Below are 14735 nucleotides of genomic sequence, written 5' to 3'. Positions count from 1 at the left end.
TTGGGGAGCCCAAACTCATGGGTGAGCAATTGCTGAACACCTCCAGTCCATGTGCAAGTGTGACTCTTGATTTCTCTTGCCTTGGGATTTGAACTCCTGATCTTTGGGTTGCTAGTGCAGTTCTATAACCACACACTACCGTGCCCATCCGCAGGTCATTCAGTCCCTCTCCGTGAGTGGAGTGTGTGTTCTCAGGATAAGGGGTCGGACATTTAAAGACCGAGATGAAAAGGAATTTCTTCACTCCGAGGGTTGTGAATCTTTGGAATTCTCTACCCCAAAGGGCTGTGAATGCTGAATCATTGAGTATATTCAAGGCTGAGATAGATAGATTTTTGACTCTAGGGGAATCGAGGGATATGTGGATCAAGCGGGAAAGTGGAGTTACTCTCAGGAATTAATGGAAAGATTTCTTTTTATCTTTTCTGCAATTCTCTTAACTTCATACAACCCATATGAGACAGAACAATAAATGACTCCAGTGTGAAACTTTGCAGGCATTAATGGACTGAAACAAGTTCACAACTATGGTGTGCATAATCAAACTAAACAGCAAGTGCATGGAGGGTACAAAGTAATAAACTTCTCCTGTACACACAGAAAGAGATCATTTTATTTCATGACCATCATATTGTGTGTTGCAGAAGTAAATATAAAATAAAAACTGTTTGTGATTGCCACTGGTAATTACTGTGTGTGCTGGATTCAAGATCCATGTCAGGATTAACTCCCAACTGTAAGGCCTGCATGATTAAGGTACAGTGAATTACATCACTTTAAAACAAAAACAGGAAAAAAAATCACCTCAACTGTAAATTTAACAAACAGAACAGCATGGAGCCTATACATTAAAGCAGGATTCATTAAGTGCTAAGCAACAAGGGTGCACAGCCTATGTCGATAGTTTGCTCAATTCAAGAACTTGCTATTTGTAAGCAGAACTGCCTCATGTGAGTGATTCTACAATTGATCGAGTGCAGTGTCCAGAATTAAAATTACAATTATTTGTAATTGTTCTACAATCTAGAATCCCACTTTCCAGCTCCTGGTCCGAAGACTTGTAGGTTACGGCACTTCAAGTGCGTATCTAAGTACTTTTTAAATGCAACGAGGGTTTCTGCCTCTACCACCCTTTCAGGCAGTGAGTTCCAGACCCCCACCACCCTCTGGGTGAAAACAGTTCTCCTCAACTCCCCTCTAATCCTTCTACCGGTTACTTTAAATCTATGCCCCCTGGTTATTGACCTCTCTGTTTAAGGAAATAGGTCCTTCCTATCCACTCTATCAAGGCCCCTCATAACTTTATACACCGTAATTAAATCTCCCCCTCAAGCCACCTCTGTTGCAAAGAAAACGACCCCAGCCTGTCCAATCTTTTCTCGTAGCTAAATTTCTCCAGACCTGGCAGTATGCTCGTAAATTTCCTAAATCTCCTCTGTACTCTCTCTAGTGCAGTCATGCCTTTTCTGTAATGTGACCACAATTTTATGCAGTACTCCAGCTGTGGCCTAACCTAGTGTTTTATACAATTTTAGCTTTGGTTTAACGTCTCGTCTGACAGTGCTGAACTCCCTCAGTACTGCACTAAAGTGCCGCCTAGATTATGCGCTCAAGTCCTGGAGCAGGGCTTAAACCCACAACCTGCGGACTCGCCGTTGAGTGCTACTGCTGAACCAAGCTGTCACTATACCTCATCTTAGTCTCTCTTTTGATTCCATTTCTACCCTCAATATCTTCTCTCTTTCTGCCTGCTGCTTTTTCCTTGCTTTCATTTTCTCTCCCCTTAATACATAGATTAGATTGCATAGAAATTACAACACAGAAAAAGGTCATTCAGCCCAACCAGCCCGTGTTGGTATTCATCCTCCACACATTACACTTAATCCACATGCCTGCCTTGTTTCCATATCCATTTATCTTCCTTTCCTTCATCCATCCATCCGTTCTTAAATGTTGACATGATCTCTGCTTCAGTCACCAACTCTCCAAGTCTCCCTTTGCTTTTATTTGCGTTTTTCTGAGATGGCCTCGGGCTGGCTCTCTTGCTCAAAGTACAGAGGGCTGCTCTGATCTATTATGTTCACCGTCTCCAGCCGATTCCTGAATCCTGCCACTGAGTTGGTTTGTGCAGTATGTAAACTGACTAGTCAGCCTCCAGTAGCATTGCACACAAGGAATCGAGAGCAAGTATATTCTTTGGGTGAAAGAGGATGGGGGAGTAATTAAACCAGGGTGAGAAGGAATAATACCCTCTCCACTTTAAAGTCAAACATTCTCTGCTTATTTTTATATTTAATTACAAATTTCTATGTCCACATTTATAATTAAACTGTTTGTTAGCACCTTACTATGTTAAGGGGCTATATAAATGCAAGTTATGTAAATTTGTCATGCTTTAATTCCATCCTCCTGACAGTTGTAGTGCTGCAGCACCTCCATAAGAAACCGTGTTTTCAGCAGTGTTCACGTCCCTGACAATTTAATGTACTAAAAACTTCAGTCCGCACACACTTCCTGCCCACTTTTTCCATCATAAACTCTTATTCAACATAATGGAAACTCCCTATGTAAAGTTGTGACCCAGTAATTACAAATAACATCAGAAAATGCTGGAAACACTCAGCAGGCCAGGCAGCATCCGTTGTTATTTCAGATTTCCAGCATCCGCAGTATTTTGCTATTGTACCCAGTAATTACACCCTGCTCCAGCACCACCACTGGCAGGAGGGTTTAATTACAGCATAACAAATTTACATAGGCAGTTTCCATATGGATTTGGGAATTATTTACTGGTAACTTAAAAATAAGCACAGAATATATGACTTTAAAATAGAGACTGAATTATGACTGCGCCCCGTTCGGGGTCTGTTCTTCACTGTAACCCTACTACACTAGAAGATGCACAGGAAATCAATCAGTGCTCTATTAAAATCACTCAAAATTGTAATGACTAACAAAGGTAAACTTCATTGTTAAATTTCCATCTGCCATGTCCCCAAGTTTCCCAGATTAGCACTCTGTCTTCCTGATGGAAGGACCTGTCTCGAGGACTGTGACAATCCCATCACTGAGGCAACCTGCAGCCGCCTTCCCTATTTGTGGAGGAGAGCTTGAACCACACTGAGCACCTCCACGTATTGCACAGCTGGGTTTGGGAAGCCCACCTTGTGAAGACCAGCATAAACCGATCAGTGTCATTACTTTTGATGCACTCTTTAGTTTGTAATTCTAGACTAGTCAGGTCTATTGCTTATATTGCTATAATTCTCAAAACTCAGCATTTTTCAGAGACAAATATCTGTGTTGATGCTGTTTTGTGGCAAATTTTAGCGGATTCAAGAGTTTTAGTAATTAACAATTGCTGTTCCAGGTTTATTTAATATCAGAAACAAGCTTTTGGTCAGTTTGGACTTGCTGTTCAAAATAAGAAACCATATCAAGCTTGGAGAAGATCTTCACGATGTGACCACTCCCATATTGGACTCTGTTCAAAAATTCACAGGTAGGTTTAATATTTTATGTGGGTTGCTTCAGGTTGTCTTGATTCCATTGTTGAAAGTTAGCCAGAAGATTCTGGATAACTTCGTTCATGACCTGACTTTATGTTCCAGCATTGCAATCTTGTGGAACGATTTTCTTGCTCCGAGAAACTTTTTGTGAACTATAGAAGTAGGAGCACTCCCTTTCTTGTGTGTGGTTACTTACTGTGGGATTTCACTAATTCTCAGGACACTTGGGCTGTGTGCTGATTTTTGTTTTTAGCTCCTGGGCCAGTTTTGTGGTGAAATCTTTTTGGGCTTTTAAGCTTGAAAGCATGATGGTGGTTTTGAAACCTGTGTACTTGTGTAAAGCATTCAGTCAGCAAACTGATGTGGAAGTGCAAATAATTTGGGCACTGAAAGGTTAGAGTAATGTTTGTGAGCAATGAATATAAAGTTTATTTTTGTTACAAGAAAATGATGGCTCTACACATCACTTAATTGCAACATTGTGCGGTTATATAAATCTGAAGATTAATAGACTTTGGTTGGAAGAAGGGAGCTACAACTGCCACAGTTATAGTTACACTTTGGACCTAGCCAGAGTGAACGTTTCTCACGTGACAAAAAGACCAGGAGAAATCTGTAGCAGCAGTCCAACAAGCTGAGCTATTTTTTTCCTAGCCTTAATAACTATTTGATTTTATTGCTGATCAAATCTTTGGTGTTCTCTGCTGCAAGTCTCTCAAATGTGCTTTTATTGCATTCAATTTCTTTTTTTCTCTCTCCCTTTCCCCTCTCTGCTTTTAACTCAATCCATTTCATCATGGTTAAAGGGATACAATGATAGACTGCCCTTAAGCACTAAATTGGAAGTCTCTTGCAGATAGATAGATTATAAGGGTGGCTGATTTAGAAATGGAAATGCCAAGCTGCGTTTAGGTGGCATTAGTCTGAGATTGAAGCAAGTTGTTTGGCAGAATTGAGGGAGTTTTGTTCTGGATCTAGCTTTGTGAATTAGGCATGTTGATAGTGACATTAAGTATAGAAAAGTGTTCCATTCTTCGTCGATTACATCCCTTATAAGCAAAGCACTATGCAGTATTTTTTTTAAAAGACATGTTTAAGGTCATTTCTTTTTAAATCTATATATTTACTTAAAATAGGGGTGCTGAATATTTAATCCCATACTGGAAAAATCGAATACTATCTTGTATTGGACCAAGACAGATAATATCAGTTGATTCATAAATTTAAACAGAAATATGTTCATTTTAAAATGTGATGTCTACAAAATGAAAACTATTTCAAAAAGTCCTGCACTGGAGAGGAATCATTTGTTTCCTGGCTTTTAATGGAACCATTTGGGAATATAAGTTTCAAGCTTGAATGTTTTTGCCCAACCAGATGCTGCAATGTGGGCTTTTGATTTTATTACTTCCCACATGATAACAACTGAACATAAAACTTGTCGAGCTAAGTTTAACACATAACTTGTGTGTGTTAAATTGAGACTACAGCACAGAAACAGGCCATTTGGCCCAACTGGTCTATGCTTGCATTTATGCTCCACATGATCCTCCTCCCACCCCACTTCATCTCGCTCTTATCAGCCAATTTTTCTGTTCCTTTCTCCCTCGTGTGCTAGCTTCCCTTAAATGCATCTGTGCTATTTGCCTCAACTACTCCTTGTAGTAGCGCATTCCTCATTCTCACCACTCTTTGGGTAAAGGAGCTTCTTCTGAATTCCCTATTGGATTTATTAGTGACTATCTTGTATTTATGGCTCCTAGTTTTTGCATTTATATAGTGCCTTTCATGACATTTCAAAGTGCTTCACAGCCAATTAAATACTTTTTGAAGTGTAGCCACTGTTGTAACGTAGGAAACTTAGCAACCAATTTGCGCACAGCAAGGTCCCACAAACAGCAATGACCAGATGATTTTTAATTTTTTTTATTGATGTTGGTTGAGGGGTAAGTATTAGCCAGGACACCGGGGCTAACACCCCTGCACCTCTTCAAAATAGTGCCGTGGGATCTTTTACATCCACCAGAGAGGATGTAATTTAATGTCTCATCTGAAAGACGACACCTCCAACAGTGCAGCACTCCCTCAGTACTGCACTGGAGTGTAAGCCTGGATTACGTGCTCAAGTCTCTGGAGTGAGACTTGAACCCACAACGTACTGGCTCATAGATTGCAGTGCTACTGACCGAGCCACAACTGACATTAAAAGCAAAAGTTCTGTGTTTTTTCCACCGTAGTCCTCATTTCTAGATTTTGTTTTAACTTTCTTTAGGTAAATTGTCCCCTTTTTTCCCATGCCAGGCTGCCAGATATCTCCCCCTTTAGCTGGCTGCAAGGTGGCGCAAAGGACTGCCCAGGTGTGAGCGCACCCCACCCCCCAAAAGTGCGAGCATCCATTGACCGCTTAAGCTTCTACAGAGTATAAAGTTGAGAGTAAATAGGTACTTGGGTTCAAACTGCTGACTACAATCGCCTGTGGATTAGTGAGCTCCGCAGCTTAACGAGTCCTTTTCTTGGCTTCCTTCTTTACCTTTCTCGCGCGCACAAATGAAGATAATGCTATGGACATTTGGTTGTTTACCAATGAGAACATGTTGTCTCCTGCTGCAGCCATGTGGCCTCGACTCCATCTGCTGTTGAGGTAGTCTTCATTTCTAGCGGTGGAACGCTGGGATCCGGTTTAAACTTGCAATGCTTCTGATTATCATCTGCTGCCTTTGGTTAAAGTTAAAGTTAATTCAATAGAATTGTCACATAATCCTAATTAATTTGTGTGAAATTTGAGAGCGCACCCATTTCAAGCCTATGTACCATGGCGCTAAAGAGAGATGTGGCAGTTCTGGTTGATTGTAATCTTAATACTTGAAGATTTTAACATTGTAACATTGTGCATCACTACTGCGCTGTGCATCAGACCACCAGTTCCAGGATTTATTTTTTGCACTTGCAATTTATATGGGGTATGTAAGATTAATTCTTATTGTAGAAATTATGTTTGTATTTCTGTAGTTTAAAAAAAAAAATTCTGATATCCTCAATTATGTTTTCATTTAATCTCAATTATATTTGGGTTAACTCTGGGATCAAGTTACAGAACAGGATTTCGGAGCCTTTAAGTGCTACATGATCTAACAGCAGCAAGACATGAGCATACATGCCTAGTGTAAAGACTCGGGTATTCTCCCCCAACCTCAATTTAACACATGGTGTTGATAGATTTGCTGCTTGAACTAAGAGGCAGCTGTTTTAACATGGGCACCTTCCAACACTGCAAGGGAAACTTGCAAAAATGTGTTTAGTTATCGTGTCTCATTTAGTAGTTTAAGACTTCAATTTTTGAACGAGTAAGGTAATTCCAGTCAGTATTTGTAAAGAATTAAGCAATAGACAGCATTTGTTTAGTCAAGTTGTTTAGGCAGCACGGTGGCCACGGTTAGCACTGTTGCCTCACAGCGCCAGGGACCCGGGTTCGAATCCGGCCTCGGGTGACCGTCTGTGTGGAGTTTGCACATTCTCCTCGTGTTTGCGTTGGTTTCCTCCGGGTGCTCCGGTTTCCTCCCACAGTCCAAAGATGTGCGGTTAGGTTGATTGGCTATGATAAATTGACCCTTAGTGTTAGGGGGATTAAAGACGTGGGGATAGGGTGGGACATGTGTTGGTGTAGGGGTTACAGGGATCGGGTGGGATATGTGTCGGTGCAGGCTCGATGGGCCGAAATGGCCTCTATCTGCACTGTGGGGTTTCTGTGATTTCTGTGATAAATCAGAGTGGTTTTAAATATTTAAAAAAAAAAAAAAAAAAAAAAAATTTTTCTCAAGCTTTACTGAGAGATCCCTTCCTATAGGTTATGGAAAATACTTACAGGAGATGGAAGAATCTGGGAGAGAATAATTGATTTGCTGCATTCTAGTCATCACTGCTCCTTTTGAGGAGCTTTCCAATCACTGAGGATGTTGTAGCCAAGGCTCATGTTAATGAAGGAAACTTGGACCTCTTCTGTCATGGGCTTCCTTCCCCGGCACACTTACCTGACTGTCAGGAAATACTCCTGCAGATCCCTGATGGCAGCCTCCTGCCATGCTTGCTTGCCCGATTTGCACCTGCTGGCCTCCAGGTCATTTCTACCAGGTTCGGGCGGGAGTTGAGGCCTGGAGTATGGTAATGGGGCTCGGGAGTTAAAATGACCTGGGTGGTGAGTCGGGCCGAGCAGTAGGTTAGCTCCGCCAGCCCCACGCTGACCTCTTGCCCCAACTGAAAATCCGGGCTGTCGTCTCATGTGGACTGATTTATTTTCCAGAGAAAGCCTTGTCTGAAGAGCAGCTGAATCAGCTTCAAGAGCTTTTATGGAATGGGTATTGGGCATTCGAGTCCCTCACCATCCGTGACTACAATGACATGATTTGTGGGATCTGTGGAGTAGCACCCAAGCTAGAGGTAGCGCAGAGAAGCCCAGAGAATGTTCTTGCACTGAAAAATGTTGAGGTATGTTTGAATATCAGTGACTTGATCATTCAGATTTTACAAGTTTTCTGATTATTTGGATAACCTGCTTAATTGGATGGGCCAACTTGCCTTTCTGTTCCATTTATAATGATTTAACTGCCTCTGCTTGGTCTTGCATGACATCTGTGATGATATCTAAAGCCCATGTTCAGATTAGTGCCTTGCAGTCACTTCCGGATATCCATTATTTTATGTATAAACCACTGATTTGCATGAGATTTTGCCGAGTGATTGATTAACTGAATTATTTTTCTTTTTGAGGTCTCCCGATTTGACTTCCCTCAGTGAAATACTTTTTTTGACAAAGCAATATGAACCTGCCATGTCTGAAATGCAATAACCTCCTAAATTTCGGTCTTTCAACTTTATTTCTCTTTTATCATCCTAGCCCAAATTCGCACGTTCCAGTGGTTAGAGAAAAGGATATCTGCTGCAGTGACACAATTATTAGATTTTTATGCAGGAGGGAGATACTATTAATTTCAGCTGAGGCCATTTAATTATAGCATAAGCATTGGTCTTGACATTGTTATTAAGTTACGCTTAATTACATGTCTTCTCGATATATATCTCAAATTCCCATTTTTTGCCTTGTTGTTTCCTCCCATTCCATTGCCTTGTAAAAATCCCAGGTTAACAGTGCAGGCAGGTAACCTATTATTTTAACATGGATCACATCACAGCTGAGACAAAGCCTGTCTTCATCTGGTGTCCACGGATAGACACTTTCCAGCAGGGGTCACTGGGTGATGCTCAGTAGTGGATATCCTGGCTGATATTTATTTTCCCTCTTCATAGCTCAGAGATTGAGACCAGTTGTCTTGCTCCAGCCCAACATCAACCAAGACAACACTGATTGGGGATTGAACCCGAGAGCTTCCTGATCTGTACACCTCAGTACCAGCAGCTGTGCATGTATTCACTGAGCCATGGGGAAACCCTGCCTTTGACTCTTGACTTTTATGTTCATTTTTTCCCCTAATGGTGCACATTAAATCAGCATGTTGGGAATGCACAACATGCAGCATTAACCAAGTACGCTACTGCATTGCCTCTTCGTGTGTATCTCTCATTTTTCTTCTAACCTCTTTTCCAGTTTACGTGGCCTGATTTCCTTACCTCCGATGAAGTAAACGTGGAGGATTTTTGGTCCACAATGGAGAATGAAGCCATAGAGCAAGCAACATTTCCATCCAGTATCCCGATCACAAAATTTGATGCCTCCATAATTGCTCCATTTATTCCTCCACTCCTGAGGGGGCCAGTGGTGGTTAATAGTGAGAAAGATAAAAACCCACAGCCGCAGCCAGTTGCTGGTAAGACACTATTTCTTTTTGGGTTTGAGTCTGCTGTTTCTACACATGAGTTCCTGATCTTGGCTAAGGACAACAAGGAGGCACTGACTAGAGGCTCCGGATTTCCTTCCGTGGCGGGATGAGGTAGAATTAGAGGGCGAGTCATATATTTCCTAGCAGCCACCAAATTTTTGATTTTAGTTAATAGTACACAGTTTCTAATCCAAAGTAACTAATTGTGGATTATTGCTGGATAATCTGGTTTTGATTATGATGTAATCATGGATCTGTCATTTTGAATATTATGTATCAGCTATATGGAGTGCACAGGTCCTCATTTTCCATTAAAAGCGCTATGTAAATGCAAGTTGTTGTCCACCATGATTTGCACCACTGGTCAAAAAGATCGTCACTTCTACAGTATCCTCAGCACTAATGTGGTTTAAATGAAGGTACTAATCGTAATTTTATTTATCCTTTTTAAAAAAAAAAAAAAGGACTAAAGGTAGAAAGAATTCTTTAAGTGTAGATATTTCACTTCATATGGATCATATGGAGACTTATTTGGTGTGCTTGACCCGGAATAAATTATATGCCGTTACTGCCTTCAACAGGAAATCCAAGAGCGCTGGTGAGACTGTTGCATGATGAGGTATTCAAACCAGAGGAGCTCCACTCTTACAGCGAAGCTGAACTAACAAACTTGCTAGTGTCATGTGACATTCCAATTAATCCCGGTGACTCCAAGGTAAGTCATCTGTGTACAAAAGAAAGAACATGAACTTAGAAAATTCAGCCTATCCAGCTCACCTCACTTCATCACCCCTTCCCCCCACCCACAGCCATATCCTGCTTCAAAATGCACTCCAGACATTTCATTTTTTTTTAAACCTCAATCTAATATCTTGCTGCTCCATGCAGAATGGTGAATCTCTGCGATTTCATTTTAAATACTTCAACTGATGCATTATTTATTGCACTCAAGTTGAATCCCTGTGGTAGGATCAATCCCTACGAGAGGGCACGTTCACATTACAGTGACAACAATATTGAAGCAAATCAGCTTTGTGCTGTATCGGAAGAGTAATTGAGAACATGGCATATTTTGTCTTTGCACTGGCCTTCTCTGACTGCAATCCTTTAACGTTCAGGGTTGGAGCAACACATCTTTCTGGCCATATTTAGTCATTTTGATAGGCTGTGGGAGGAATATTTCTGTTTTGGAATAATTAGTGCTGCAAGTCTAGATGTAGTCACAGATTGGAGGTTTATTTAAAATATATGTAAGGACCTTGAAAGGCAGTTTCATTGTTGGTTTAAAAACCCAGGTTTTTTTTAAGGGGGGTGTTTCAGTTCTTTGTTTATCAGTCAGTTTTTGAAGTTAAAATGAGGGGAAATTAAAGCTTGAAAAATCAGTTTTGTAAAAAAAAATTCTGCTTTTATTTTAAACATCACTGAACCTCAAAAAAAAAACAAGCAAGAGACTTGCCAGGTGCAGTTAAACTAAATGACAACCCACAATTATTCACTTCACAAAAGAAATGTATGTTTCCATAATCTCAGAATATTGTCATGCTATTTTAACAGCAAAATACATTGATAGTATTTGTGGATGGATTGTGTGCTGCAGAATATTGACTGCTAAAGTTAACATTCAAAGTAGCACATCACCACCACTGTATTGTGAAGCAGAAATATTTTTCAAGTCTGACTGAAATCTGAAACAGTTGATGCTAAAATTAAATTTTGCAGTCTGTCCATTTTGTTCATAAGATAGTTGTAATCATTATCATGGCCCTTCAACATGCACTCTGACATGGATGTGATGCACACAAATCTCTGGACTTGGTTATTGGCAAAAAAAAATAACGGGGAAACAATGAGTTTTCTTCTCGAATTTGACAGGAAATAGTTTTTACCACCTAAAAATGGGAATTTATTGGTGATATTCACTTAAAACTGATTTTAAAGTGCTCTAAATATACCCCTCATCTTTTAGTGTCCTCCATAAAATCTGTAACTGGCATCAAAAATAACATTCCACTCTGCCAAGGTTCAGTCTCTATATTGTTTTGAGCGGTAAAGTACCTTAAATGTGCTTGTTTGAGGTTCAAAATGCCCTGGAATGTGAATCAGAATGACAGTTTACTGTGATGCTAATATAAGACCATGATAAAAGTACAATCAAAATTTGCCTACGAGTTTGCTGAATCAAATAACTTGGTTCCTTCGGTTCCATATTTGGTTTGGAGTGGGATTGAAAGTTTTATATGGGTAAGTATAGACTGAGATGGTCAAGTACTTCACAGGGTGTTGTGGGAGATGAGGGGAACAGGAGTGGGAGCCTCTGGACTACAGCCAGCAAGGTTGAATAGTGAAAATATGGGGACTGTTAAGTATTGTGCAGGCTCACTTGGTTACCTTGGGGAATCAGTGTATCTCTGGAGAACTTTCCCTCAGATTAAATGGGTGGCGTGCAGCTGACAATATGGTAGGTAGTATGTGCACTGTGGAGGAAGAAGCTCAATAAGCCAATCCTTCTGAAGCATTACATGAATGCCTGACCAAATAAAATTATTCATGGCACTTTCACACTTGAGACAAACTTATATAACTCTTGGTACTTCAGTATTCATAAATTTAAAAAAAAAAAAAGCCCTTTTTTGATCAATGCAATCTTGCTCTAATTTCTCCAAAGCACATGCTTTTTAGGCTGCTCTGTTCTGATAATCTTTGTAAGAATGAATGACTGTAAATCTTGATATGTGAAATAAAAATTGGACAAGACCCTGTTCCTCTTACAAAAAGGGAAGTTTTATCGACCACGATGTCAACAATTGCTTTTGCACCATTTAATAACAGACCAAGTTTTAACTTTTTCATTTCAAAATCACTATCTGTGAGGTTTAATGTTGCCTGATACTCCAATTAAATAAGATAGTTTGATAAAATTGCTGAGTTTTTTTTTTAAAGATCGAAGGAACCAATAGATTTGATGGCCTAATATTTCTGTGTCCAAAAATATTGTTTTTGTTGCACACTGTGATAATGATGGAAACAGTTAATGATGATGATTTTCTGATTGACCCAAATGCAATATGTAGGATCCTATGTTGGAGAGTAATTGCTGTGCATTTTGTCTTTGACATTGAAAGGCTAATTAACTGTTAGACTGTGGAGACTTTCTTGTTCATGTCCTTTTCAAACTTGTGCCATCTGGTTTCCAAACAGCTCGAGAGTTTTTGTGTGGTTTTTCCAGTTATGAAGGGAAGATTTAAGCCGGGCTGTTGCCTCCTGGGTTCTGTTCCAGTGCATTGAACTTCAACTCTGACCCTCATAATCTAGCCAGCACTTCACATCTGTGTGATGAAGGTTACCAGAAACCTCAAGTTGTTGCCCAATGTTAATTTTCACATTGAACTGTTTGTAATGTGGTCTGCTGGGAATGTGCCATCCTCAAAAAAGCAATGACATTTGCAGAACTCCTGTCTGTCTGTCCAACAGCTATCTGCCAAAAGGCCAATATAGCTTCAGGTGTAGAGTTGAGAGTTATCTTGTGTTCCGCACTAATGGGGTGAAAGGGTTTTGAAGACAGAATGTTATATAGAGGATGTTGTGTAGGTCCGAGTATGATATTACATGTATTGGGTTAGTGGAACCATCCGTAAAACATGACCACAAGCGTATTATATCTACCCGGATTCTACATCAGTATAATTGGTGTATTGCCCTGGGACTTGTGTGGTCACTTGAATTTTCTCTGTTTTTGGCAGCAGTTTTATTTTTTGGAGAGCATTTTACCATAAACAGCAGTAGCGGTTCTGTAGCTTCGGTCACAACTCCCCGTGACCTGATGAGTAAAAGTGCTGCCCTTTGTAAGAAACCCACACAGACCTGAAGATGCTACTGGTCTGTACTAAGCAAACTTGTCTCTGCTGGTTTGGGCACTACAATTGGCCACTGTGGCTCTTGGCTAACAAAGTAATAATCAATCACCGGTCTTTGCTATCCAGTGATATCTGCTGGGTGGTGCATACATGTGGACCTTAAGGAGAGCACCAGATTGGGCTTGATTCTGATTGTTTCCATGGTTGAAAGCTCTATCTATGGAACCAAATCCCAGCAAGAGTCAACCTCTTCAGGAGAGGATAGGGAAAATTGGGTGAAGGGAAAGAATAAGCTTATTCACTATGTTCCTTACTGACAAAACATGTGTCTCTCTTTTTCCCCTCTCTCCCACTTTCTCTCATGTTCACATTTAGCAAACAGTCTTAATTTGGAAGTGTATCAGACTTGAGCCTAAAAGACCGATGTTCTTTGGCTGCTTGCTAAAATGTTTTTAGAATGTAGCTGTCGCAGTGCCAAAACAAACAGCTGATAATATGCTTTGACTTCTGTCATGTTTGCCTGGTACATATTTTGCAGGAACATCTGTGTTCTTCACTATATGCTTTGTATGCCTATGTGCTCGATGGCTCAGCTTCACAGATCCAACCTCCATGTGATGTGACAGGAGGAAAAGTCTATAAGTTGTGCCTACATCAGGTAAGGTGCGGTAGAAAGCAAATTCCCATGTTTATCATTGAAATATAGTTATTAAATAAGCTATAAATATGTTTTTACTTAACTCACACTTCTCTTACCTCTTCCATCTTCTGCCCAAGTTAGCGTCACACATTCCAGCTAGTATCCTCTCAGTTACAAGTGTTCCAGATGACAGTGGAACTTGTCTGAGCCCGAGCTGCTTTTATGCAGAATCTTTGTTGTGGAAAATCCGAGGGATATGTGGGTACAGTTCCACAGGACATTAAAGCCAGCACCTCAAGTTGATTAGGCTGTTTTTTTTTTTTAAACTCCACAGTTTTGAGGAAAGCTATTGAGCTTTAGATTCGCTAGAATTCTCCCTGATAGGAAATACAAATGAAGAAAGGCTTGACAAATTGGGTCTTTTTTCATTACATCAACACAGCTTATGGGGCAATATGATAGATGTGTTTAAAATTATTAAAGGTTGGAATGTGGTAGATAGAAGCAGACTGTCTCTAGTAGTTGAGAGGTCAAGAATGAGAGAACATAGATACAACATTTAAATGTAAGAAATTTAGAACAGAGGGCAGGAGAAACTTTACACAGAGTTGTGAGGCTGCTCCATTCACTTCCAGGGTTCGTGGTTGAAGCAGAAACTATGTCAGCTTTCAAGATTAGATTGGCCAGGTGGATGAAGGAAAAATATTTGGAGGAATATGGGATCAGGGTGGGTAAATGTGATTAAAACTATTTGATCACGTGGAGGATAAACACTGACATGGACTGATGGGGCCGAATAGCCTATTTCTGTGTTGTAACTTTCATGTAATGTGAGCTGCCTTCAGGAAAATCTGCAGCTCTGAATCGGAAGAATATTTGCAGAATGCAATGCTCTTTAAAT

General features: G+C 40.3%; 1 protein-coding gene across 4 annotated transcripts in view; it reads left to right on the top strand.

Annotated features, from left to right (window-relative positions):
* hmgxb3 (HMG box domain containing 3) overlaps positions 1-14735 on the top strand; it is a 61642-nt gene that overhangs the window by 43540 nt on the left and 3367 nt on the right. For all 4 annotated transcript variants that reach the window (XM_085995785.1, XM_085995786.1, XM_085995787.1 and 1 more), the window contains 5 exons: positions 3371-3502; positions 7807-7991; positions 9109-9328; positions 9922-10055; positions 13733-13852. In XM_085995785.1, the coding sequence (XP_085851911.1) occupies positions 3371-3502; positions 7807-7991; positions 9109-9328; positions 9922-10055; positions 13733-13852 (791 nt within the window). The remainder of the gene's footprint in view (positions 1-3370; positions 3503-7806; positions 7992-9108; positions 9329-9921; positions 10056-13732; positions 13853-14735) is intronic.

Source organism: Somniosus microcephalus, chromosome 8, assembly GCF_052327205.1.
Source record: "Somniosus microcephalus isolate GS21.2 chromosome 8, FLI_Smic_1.0, whole genome shotgun sequence".
Classification (NCBI taxonomy): Eukaryota; Metazoa; Chordata; class Chondrichthyes; order Squaliformes; family Somniosidae; genus Somniosus; species Somniosus microcephalus.
This window is presented reverse-complemented; position numbering and strand designations above follow the sequence as displayed.